The sequence below is a fragment of the Channa argus genome, chromosome 17 (genome assembly GCF_033026475.1).
Source record: "Channa argus isolate prfri chromosome 17, Channa argus male v1.0, whole genome shotgun sequence".
In the NCBI taxonomy this organism is placed as follows: domain Eukaryota; kingdom Metazoa; phylum Chordata; class Actinopteri; order Anabantiformes; family Channidae; genus Channa; species Channa argus.
The window spans coordinates 7,576,674-7,588,490 of record NC_090213.1 but is presented as its reverse complement, the minus strand read 5'-3'; the positions used below and the strand labels follow the sequence as shown (position 1 = coordinate 7,588,490).

Below are 11,817 nucleotides of genomic sequence, written 5' to 3'. Positions count from 1 at the left end.
TAATCTATTCAACCTCACTTGCAGGGGGGGAGCAGGCAAACTCATTAAACATTTATCAAACCTACAGAGATATTAAAACATTTCCAAATAAACCGAATATGTCAGGTTAAAGTTTTAAAATTATAAAAGGAGAAATCAAAGGTTAGAACATTCCACTCAACGTCTTACAGGTTGCATGGAAAGCTGGTGTATAGATGAAAGCCAGGTGGTGTGGAATAATGTGCAACTGAGAGTAATGAGCCTAAACAGCCTTTCATATAAACAACTATTTTAAAAAAGTCTTGCTTGCCACCAGCTCTGGATCTGCTTTCTTATAGTGTGTAGTTTAGTAGAAAGTATACAAAACTGTTCTCAGTCACTACATGGATTTATCCAGAGTCACAGGGACACTGGGCGTCAGGCAAGAACATGTTTTATTTTTTATCTTAAACCTCCTTTAGTGTTTTGCCCCGAGTTGAATTTACAAAAGCATTTCACAGTAGCTTGTTTTAACTTGACGAATACCACCTGTGACCTGTCCAGGGTGAACCGGGCCTCTCACCCAGTGACAGCTGGGACGGGCTCCAGCCCTGGAACCTAACCATTTTCTTGTAGGCCTGGTCATTCTCCTAAATCCCTTAGGTGTTGAAGTTGTGTTCATAAAAATGATTATACTATAACTTTACTGCTGTCTCACTATCAAAATGGTGTCTCATCAAACCTGTCAGGGTGGATGAGGACATTTTAGACACAGATACCACTATACTAGGCGAAAGAAACCCAAATTACAATATCAACTAGATACCACTGGGGGTCAGAGAGAAAATATGCTTTTGTTAATTTTGATGAAACAGCCTCTGAGTAAAACGGTGCTGCTCCATGCAGTTCGTTGCACTCACTCATTACTGATTCTCCACTGTGTGCCCTTTTGGCTGCAAGACATTAGAGTTATGTCATACTGCACAGGATCAGCCTCTCAGTGGATAACCTGTGATTACCCTTCTTTCCTGTTTGCTTTCGGGTATTGCAGATACGTTATGGGCGTCAAGTAAATTGGCAAACATCTGGGATTGATGTGAATACCCAGAATTTTGCCACGCAGCTTGAGAAATGAAATAACCCCTACTGTGCTTCTGATGAACAGTGTGCTCAGGAATCCTAATAAACACTTATTCATAAATTCAACCAGCTCTCATGCTGTGAGAAGGCAACAAGGGTGGATGGTGAGGTGTCATTACTTTGAATGGGGGCAAGAGAATAAAACATCATTTTTGACAGCTGGATTCATTTGCAGTCTGCCAACAGAAAATATACTTCAAGTAATACTGCTTGATGTTTAATTAATCAATAGGACTTTCTGGTTGGATCATTTTGATTTGTGAGGAAAGGCAGTGGCTGAAATGTGACTTGACCCTGACAGCAATATGTGTCAAGAGTGAAATTATGCCACAGTCAGAATAAAAGTTATTTGCTGTATGTCCTTTCAACAGCATTCACAATGGGAACACAAGTGCCCATCGATCTTGAACACACTGTCACCAAGGCCATTGTGAAATATGAGCCAATCCTTAGGGCTCACAATAGACAACTTTGAGGGATCAGGGGGATTGGATGAAAGGCAGTGATAAAGAAGGCAGTAAGAGGGCTTTTATTCTCAGTTCATCCAAAAAAGAACAAAAAATGTGTATGAGAGCTCAGGCACGTGTTAACATGTGCCCTGCATGCTTCCCCGCAAATGCATTTGGCCTCACACGCGTATTCACAAACGCACATACCGACTGCAGCCAGCAGTCTTCGCATCCCTTTTTGAGATGGCAGAGGCAGTTAGGATCACAGCCAAGCAGGTAAGTGTCAGGTCAAGGACAAGACTCTGATTACAGGACGGATGCAGCTTGGTAATCTAAGGCCATGTCTGATAGAAGCTCGAGACTCCATGACGTCGCCCATCTGCATGGGGGGGGGGGGTGGAATTAAAAAAAACATTCACTAGGCCAAGCTTCAAAAGCCAGAACTACGCATTCATTTCTCACATGAGAAAATTCTTCACACACCAGCTTTAGGGGGAGGAGAGGCTGGAGACAAGACAGAATACTGTTCATCTAAAGATAATAAATCTCAGATATAAGGATTTTAGTTATCTGCCAAAATCAAAGAGTTACACTCTGTAAACAGCTAAAAGCAGTGTCCTTTAATCCCTCCAAAAGAGAAACAAAACTAAGTGATGGATAAAATACTGTATCCTCTGAAGAATTACTCTGATGACTAACCTGGATGGGAACATTAGGGATAATACATAATAAGGCTTACAGGTAATACCGTTCAATCATGGCTCCTTAAACACCTGGTTCCACTAATATTAACTGGATAATTGTAGGGTGATGCCAGATACATGCGCCTGAATTAACATATCATTATACTTTGCATAATCAAACTGGCACTGAAATCTTTTTTTTTTTTTTTTTTTTGGAATTTGAGCCAAATATTTTTTGGGGGGTGGGGATGCAGGAAATTTATTGTAGCTGGAGAAATGAATATGAGTAAGTCTTTTGCTGGTTGGGTGCCAACTGGCAAAAGTGGCTGCATTTCCATTGAAATGCCACAAGCGCAGTCCATCATTTCCCTAGTGTTAATGGAAGACGTTTTTTCAGACCACTTCAATTATGATACTCCATGCTTTGCGATTGCTTTTCTGCATTATTAATTTGAGATGGTGAAAAGTGTAGGCTACAGTACATGTAAAGGGAGCCCACCCAATAAGCAGGGATGAATAAAAAAAGTTTGGCTGCTGCAGAGACTGCAGCTTATGCAATTTCAGCATTATTTTTCCTACTGTATCTGGAGTATACATTTTTAACCCAGATCTTTTGTTAATGATTTGAGAGTCAGACCATTCCGTAAAGTTTTCTCAAGTGCGTCCCAAAGATTCTCTTTGGGTTAAGGTGGGCAATCCATGTGTGAAAAGGTCTCATGGTCCCTGAACAAATCTCTCACAATTGGAGCCCAATACATGCTGACATTGTTGTCCTGAACTATGGCTGTGCCATCAGTGCAGAAAAAATCTATTCATGTAAAAACCTGGTCGTTCAGTATAGTTAGGTAGTCACTACCTATTGCATCAGTTAAGGTTGAATAAGTTGTTGCCAGCTGAGAGATATGACTTTTTTGGCCCGGTAGTGTATTAAAATTCACCACACTACATGCAGTGCTAAACATCTGCATGTTAGCATCTTCAATGTGAGAATTGACTTTAAAGCACCACTGTGCCTAATCACAGCTCCACAGACACTGTATTGTGGATTTACACTTGTCATAGGATTATTGTTACTCAGTGAGCTTCCTAACCACTAAGACACTGGCAGGAATCCAGCATGTTCACCAGGATGAAACAAGCTTGAATTCAACTTGACGCATTTACTCTCACTGGGATGACAGTGCCTGATAACATCCACTCAAGAGTTGGGTCATAATCTGCCATCAGGTGGGGAGTGCTGGACTAACCAGTGCAATACATATTACAAGACCACTGAGGATCATTTCACTTTTGATTGGTGACCAGGTTGTGAGGGTGAAAGGCTAAAAGGGGTGAGGGGAGCTAGAAGACTGAAAGGTGGATAAGATCAGCGATAAAGTAAGGAATGATGGACAGATTGACAGCCCGCTCTTCTCTCAAATACGTCCAGACACAAGACATTTCAGGTCTTTTAGCCTCCGCTGCCGCTGTTCTGCTGTCCCACAGTGATGCCATAATTACAGAGCAAGGACTAAAGGAAGACAGCCACTGCCCACTTAGTCTCCAAAGTGTGAAAATCCGCGCAAAAACAGGTAATCACAAAACTGTCCCTGTCTTTACACCCATTCTCCTCTGGTCTTTATGCCATAAAGATGTCACATATGTCCTCACATAAGCATAGAACCAAGTAATCTTGTTCCTTACTGGAGGCTGTTCTATATGGCACACAGTGGCATTAAGATTTAATCATGAGTCAAACATGCCAACGCTTTCTGAGCAATCAGTACAAATGATATTCTAATCTGGAAGGTACAAAGATCTCAAAGACAGATCATGCTTCATTTTCTATGCTGAAAGATAACACCTCGAGAGCTTTTATTGGTGCACCTACTGCGATTACAGTTCAGCGTGGTGCATGAATGGATAATACACTGCAGCCCTGGGTGATTATCCCCACTGCATTCATCTCACCAACACCACTGATATGCAATTAGTCCACGCATGATGTTACACACTGTTACAGGTCTCACTTTTACAACCCCATACTGTATCTTTTGTGAGCAGTGCTCAGCTATTACTGCAGAGCCCCACTGTGTCACCTCAGGCTCTAAGACAGCGTGGATAAAGTATTCAGCCAATGTGGTGTTGTCGACTTTCATCGCGATCCTCTCAATTGCTGTGTGTATAAGTATGCAGGCAGAGTGGTGGTGTGTGTCTCCTCAGTCTCCCATTTTTCCCCCTTAGTGAGGTACACTGGCGGTTTTATCAAACCCTGACTGGGAAGACAGATGGCTTTGAATAGGGGAGCCTAATGTAAAAGTGTGCAGAGTATAGTGCCGGGGAAGATAAGCAGCAGCTGGCCATTTCTCTCTAGCTGTGTTGGGGTACAGAGCCTTAAATCACCTGTTATCTCCTGCAGCCTCATCCAGACACTAATGGTCATCACAGTAGGCTGAACCCTGCAGGCAGCAGCAGCAGCAGCAGCAGGGGGAGGTTGGGTGGGAGCTGAAGCTGTGGATTCTCCCCTTCGTCGCTGTTGCAGCAGCAGGTTTCACATGAACACATAGAGTTATAGTGGATCTTCCAACAGAAACATTAGTCTTTGTGCTGTACAGTAGAGCGGATGTCCCATCAACCCACAGCCCATTAGGTTACTGTAAAATGTGAGATCCGTGTCCCAGGCCCTAATCTACCTGCCAGCTGCGGCCTTTCTGTGAGGAGTTTGCATGTTCTCCCTGTGCCTGCGAGTTTCCCCTGTGTTTTTTTCTGTGAGTTTCTTCTCAAAGTCCACAAAAACCTGCGTGTTAGTATAATTGCTATAAATGTGAGTGTTAATGCTTGTGTGTGTCTCTCTGCGTTGACCCTGAGACAGACAAGCGACCTGTCCAACGTGCACCCTGCATCTTGCCTCTGGCCAGTTTTTATCCACTGGCAGAAAATAAGCTCGGTGACAAACTGTAGCTCTCGTTTCCACAAATGTTCCACTTCTGTGTACTAATGATCCAATTCCCCTATACATACAGTACTATGACGTCCATGGGATGGTACGAGCACGAGCTCACCCTTTTGGCAACATTTGAACAATGTGGTTATCAAACAAAACATTTCTACATTTGTGTTTAAGCAATAATAAACCACAGTTATCCTTTTAAAACACTATACAGTATGTTATCACAATATTACGTTTGATGCTACCATTACCATGTATTAATACGCCATTATTATAACATCATTGCTAATAACACACTTGGTCTTTATCACGCTGATAATACAAAGTGCTTTGTCTGTTTTACTACAATGGAAACTACAGAGACCGCACTGACTGTAGCTCCATTATCTGTGTGACATCACTGGCTTTTTAGAGCAGCTGTGTCCTTCGTGAAACTGTCAACAACTCAGTGTTTCGTGCATGAAGCTCGTGCAGTTGTTATCAGTGTGTTCTGCAGATATTTCTGGCAAAAGTCAGCATACTACGCTTGGCACGGTGGCATTTAATTTAGGTCCTTGAAATCTATTGTAACCTTTAATCATCTGCTCTTGGTGCTAAAACCTTTATGTTCTATATATTGATAGGTTAGGCTCATCCTTATGGCATTTTGGTAAAAATTATCACGGGACAAATTGTGCAACTGAAAGCTTAAGGATACAGTGGCTCCTTACAATAAAACTAAGTAGAATTCAAAAATCCATAAACATTTTATATGAAAATTAGTTTCAAATGTTTAATTACTGAAAATAGTCAGTTTCTTCTAATTTGGTTACAGCAACCCCAGAGTGAGACTTGCTGTTAGTCGTGAATGAGAAAATAGTGTACAATTCCCATACTGAGAAAGATGTGGTGAAAATGCAAAATGTAGGAAAATGTTTTTGGAGAGGTGTACGTTTTCCAAAAAACAATATAGTCCTCTGGTGTGTCAGCACTGTATTAGACACACTGCTTACTGGATTTACAACAGGGATCGCAGTTAAGTAGAGTTTGTGTGCCAAACAAAATGCCTTTGTTCCTCTGAGTGATGAAGTACTTCTCACTGGCTTAAGTTGGCCTTGCTCTGTGCCAAGAATCAGGTTTCAACAATTAGATTCATAGTGAGTCGGGATAACAGGTGGGATTAAAAATACAGAGCCAGAAAAACACCAAACTGCTGCTGACTTGATTTAAGGTGAAGAGGAGAAAGACTGACACTCTATAATTGTCTTTGCCTTGTGAAAACCCTGACAGTTTCTTGTTTGAGTTCCTCCCTTCAGCTTTGATGTGGGCCAGGTACCGTAGGGCAGGCTTCACTTCTTACGGCTGTAGCAAAAAGAAAAAAAAAAAAAAAAAGAGCACTGATTTGGGTCTGCTGGGACCACAATATCCATTTCCATTTCATCTTACTTTTTCTGACTCAGTCCGAAATAATTCAACTGCCCTTTAAAAGCTTAGACCTGCACACGGCGATGGCGTAACCACTTATCTCTGGATAATCTAAATTCCGTCACATTGAAATCTTTGTTTGAATCCTCAGAGCACTGATGAATACATTTATTTCCAGTTAGACTTAAAGTTGCAGTGTGTAAGATTTACAGGGTTCTATTAGCAGAAATTGAATATTTTATTTGATGTTTTAAGTGGTGTGTACCTGTTTAGAAAAAAACCATCTATTGCACAGATCTCAATAAAAATGTATACTGATGTTCAAGGTTCCCAGATGAGAAATCATAATTACTTTGGTCATTCCTTTATTATTACAACAATTATTGAGAGCGGTTGAGAGTGAAATTCCTCCAACAATTGGATGAATTGTGGTAACTTTAGTTTTGGTTGTTAATGCTACTAAAACGTATGCCCTAAGTAATTGTTGTTGGGTTAGGGTGCAAATACCCACGATACAAGCATGATGTGCATACACGCATTTCTGTGCTGACACACACACACACACACATTTCAGCATTTAACAGCAACCAGTTTTATCAAATAACCACCATAGCCTAATTTCTCAAACTAGCAAACATCTGAAATAGCTTTACCAGCCTACACTAACCAATCACCACAAAGAACACAATATTTTCATAACCATGGAACAAACAGGCATCAAAAAAGACATGCACGATAGAAATGAATGTATGATGACAAAAGATCAGTCAACTAAACATCAGTGAGGCCAAATCCTATCACAGACACAGACCATAGGCGAATAGACATTTTCCAGCGTGACATTAGGTACAGTGCTATAAGGTTAGAGCATTTAGAGCATTTGAATATTTAACGTTACATTTTTGATCAACGCGTTTGTGTTTTGTCTTGCTAAACATTATTTTTGCTACTTTCGAACTAACTTTGCTAAAGAAAGCCTGTTTCTTCATGTCGGCCTGTAAAAATTTCTGTTCAATATAAGAGACGTAAGTAGCACACAGTGGGGCCAAATAGACCTTTTTCAACACTTCCGCATTTCTCAACCGGAAGAAGCTGAGAACAGTCTTCCTAACTTCTGTTGTAAGTCATTACATAGTAACAATTTCAGAATCAAAAAACAAGATACAAAAAACAAGATACAAAACTTGAAAAAAAAAAAGATGGGTGAAGGCTAACAAGCGAGACGAAGGACGAAGTTTTAAGGTTTAAGAGGTACACGGAAGTTTATAGTCAGCAATTCACTCCAGATCATAATATTAAAGCACTTGGCTCACAAACAGAGTTGTCCCGAGCTGCTTTTTGTGAAACAAATTTGTCGCACCACAGAAATGAAAGAAAGGGTCTATGAAAGGGAAAGTAAACATTTAGCCACAGAGGAAACTGTTTGTCCAGTTTAAGTGTTGAAGCTGCCACTGACGCTTCTCATCTGGACCACGATTATGTTTCCCACCCACCGCAGGTAAAAAAACATTAACATAAAGGATGTATATCATTACCTGTGATGTTGAAATACAGCAACCTGACTAAATGTCCCGCTTTATGAATTTTTATGCTTCAGTCATTTTATTAAATGACAGAGAAGTTGAAAACACTACTGGAATCGTTGCTCAGCGTAAAGTGGAAGCACGGTTACCCTTTCGCTAAGTACGTCTGTTTATTGTAAAAAAGGTCTATAGAACACAAAAAAGCAACCAAATTAAATAAGTGGGCAAGAGATACAAATTACATTTGTTTTTAATAAAACATGAAAATAAAAAAATACATAAATATAGGCTAAACATAGGTCTCTGTTGGTCTCTAGGCTCTTTACGCTTGTTACAACGTTGATAATTGCACTACTGCAATTTAACTACAGTGATTTTAAATTGCCCTCTACTTTGAGCAGAAACCTGCCCTTTCTAAAATCCCCTTGTGTATTTTCTCCTCTCTCACACACACAACGGTTATGTTAGGGGAGATTTCATCATGACCAGTACGGAGAGGACGAAGAAAAAAGTTGAACCTATCCTTTAAAGTAAGGGGGTGGGAAACCTGTTGACACTGAGGGACAGTTTCTTCTTCTTCACAACAAGTCACGGCTTTATCTGGGAGGCCCACAAATGGCCTCAACGATTAGGCCACGAGTGCAAAGAAAGAAATCTGCCTGCTAAAAACCTGAATGCTCTCAATCAGGAGCGGTGGCCAATTAACAGAATAATTAACTGAACTAACGTCTCTCTTAAACGACTGTTACAGGCCTCCGTGACAGCAACGAGTAGCTATATTTTAATTAAAGTGCCCTCCAGTTAGTGTGTGCGTGTATAAAGCCCACGAGGGACCCTTTCCCAATGAAAAGAGATGTTCAGTGAACTGCTGCACGCTTGCATGTACATTGTGAACGCTTTGTCAGCGTGGGCTAAATTGGTTGTGGATTGTTGTCAGGCAGGGGAAAAAAAACAAAACAATAAAACTATTATTCTTCCTTGTGCGCACAGAAACGCTCATCTCTGCCACCAGTGCTGTGGCTTTCCTTATGGGTGTCCAACGAAGCATGCAGATCAGTGTCGAAATTAAACAGTTCTGTAATGAAAATCCCAGAGCCCCCTGAGAACGAAAGTAACAAGACAGCCCATAAATAAGACACAGAGAAAGACAACATGCAGGAAGTAGGACACCAGACAAGAGCAAGAAGTCTATTGGTTCTTAAATGACATACCTGTGTTTCCAGAGGGAGAGATGTTTAGTATTTGGAGCAGAAATGTCATGTAGCTGTCACTAAGAATATTTAAATGGACAGTAATGTCTCTCTTGAACATACTGATCTTGGCCCTCAGTTTGAAATGTAAATCAAAGCAAGATTTAACAACTTCTGCTCTGAAATGTCTTGAAAATGTATTCAAACTCTTACTGAATGATTTATAAAACAAACTACTGGTGCTTTTTGAAGGCAGGGCGTAGCGCGAATCCTAGGACGCCAAAATGATATCAATTTTAGAAGCCGGGCCTTCCTTTTTATGGAGCTATCAAAAGATGAACTTCAGGTAATGACTTTTACTCTTCAAAAATAGATGGAGATCCTTCAGGAAATGAACTCTTTAAATATAAAAAAGCCTTGATTTTCAGTTTGGAATGTGTGTAATGTATTTGAAGCATGTTCAGCCTGATTGAACGAGCAGGTGTCACCCGTTAAGAGGCCGAGGAACAGATGGTGAACAGAATCAGGCTGAAAGGAAAAATGCCGTGTTGGTTTCTCAAGTTTATTTGATCTGTGGTTATCAAAGACAATGCCCAAAAACATAAGTTATGAAAAAAAAAGCCTTCATGAATTGGATATGACACAACATTATTAATTTTAAACATAGGCATATTTTTCCTCATTTATTTTAAAACAGCAATGTTAAAAGTCAAACAAAAAAAATTAACAAAGAAACAAACAAATGGACAGAAGAGACAGCAGAGATGCCAAAAAGGACATTACCTCAGTGGAGTGCTTGTTTCAGTGAGCCTGGGAACGGCTCCTGTGTCTGTGGGCGTGCACCATGAGTTCACCATACTCCACATAATTTTACCATTGTTCACTAGAGGTCACCAGCAGAGTGACAAGTAGTTCACCATTGTTCCAAGTGCTGGGGTCTGAGGACAGATCCCATGGTCTGTCACTGCCAGTCTCCCACTGGCCACACAAACAATAATCAGTCAGGAAGAAATGCAGAAGGAAAAAAAAATTTAAAAAAATAAAAAATGTCACTCCTCACTGCACACACAGGCCCATTGGATCTCTCTCACACACACACACACACATATTTCCATCCTCTCCTTCTCTCTCTTACACAAACACACACAGTACAGTATACAATGCACAAGCCCCATACATACAAAATTAAGATCATTAAAAACACTTGATAAAAGCACAATATGGTATTTTAAAATTAATTGCACGTGTAGAGACGAGATGGAGGAAGCACAGTGATTGGAGCAGGAGGAGCGGGGGGGATGGGCAGCAGTGAGCATGGCAAGAAGAGGATACAGTACATTCAGTAAAAACAAAAAAAAAGAACAAAAAGGTGAAAAAGAAACAAGGCAAGATTAGAATTAAAACCCACTGAAAAAAAATCAAAACACTTTTTCCCCCAGTTTGTCTTTTTTTGTCTTCTCATTGATTCAAAGCTCACCCTGGAGTGTGCCAGTCTCTCAGCAGTCCCCAAACTGGTCTCGGGAGAGCAAGCTTGGTCAGTTGTGTAGATATTAATTGTTTTCTTGCTTTATTTAAAATCAATGTTCACGTCTACATCTCTACAGGCCCGACGTCAGAGCATCGGGTGGGGGTGGGGGGGGTGGGGTGGGGGGAGTAGTGGTAGGGTGCAAGTCTTCCATGACCTGACATATGCACAGGCATTTTACACAAGTGCACACGCAGACACACACACACACGCACGCACGCACACGCCTACTCTCTCTCACTCATAAAACACACAGAGTGCATTCTCATTCCTCTCACCCCTGGGAACAGGATTTCTCTTTTCTACTCAGCTCAGCGCACTAAGAATGCCTCTCTCTTCTGTACAAAAGCAGCCACCTTCACTGGCTTCGGAGTCTGCGTGTTTCTCCTCACTCCATCCTTCTACATATTTTTTTTTTTTCATTCCTTCCCTTACTTCTTTTGAGAGTTGAGCAGTTTGTCTGCCTCGGGGTACATGGGGTACTTCACGGTCTCAATTTTCTCTTTGACCTTGTAGGAAGGATAGAGGCCGGTGCGGCCCAGTTTGCGGTTGATGCCTTTTGAGTATCCGTCCCAGTGGTTGCCGGCCACGCCGATCACGTCGCCAGGCTCCAGGGGAATGTCCTCGCTGTTGCGTGGCTGATGGGGGTAGATGGCAATCTGATTGTGGGCGTTTTGACCTCCAAAGTAGTAGATATCATCCAGGGAGTAGAAGAAGGAGGAGGCATCTGGATGCAGCGTCTGCATAATCTCATATGCCACACGGCACACCTGAGTCGGAAACAGTAGCTGGGGTTATTTTCATATTTAAATCTGTAAATGTAGAGGAATTTATATTGATAACAAAGATGTAGAACCACGTGGAAGAGACACAAAAAGTCTATAAAAAGCCCTTCTCACTGTAAGACATATGCCTGTCATTTGAGCTCAGGTGCTTAAAACTTATTCTACTCACATACTTATGGTGGACTTATGGAGGAAGCACAGTGATTGGAGCAGGAGTAGCATGGGGGGGGG

General features: G+C 41.3%; 1 protein-coding gene across 2 annotated transcripts in view; it reads right to left on the bottom strand.

Annotated features, from left to right (window-relative positions):
* Window positions 1-9,817: 9,817 nt before the first annotated feature.
* fut8b (fucosyltransferase 8b (alpha (1,6) fucosyltransferase)) overlaps window positions 9,818-11,817 on the bottom strand; it is a 69,481-nt gene continuing 67,481 nt past the window's right edge. For both annotated transcript variants that reach the window (XM_067482181.1, XM_067482182.1), the window contains exon 10: window positions 9,818-11,571. In XM_067482181.1, coding sequence (XP_067338282.1) covers window positions 11,233-11,571 — 339 coding nt within the window. In that variant the 3' untranslated portion in view covers window positions 9,818-11,232. The remainder of the gene's footprint in view (window positions 11,572-11,817) is intronic.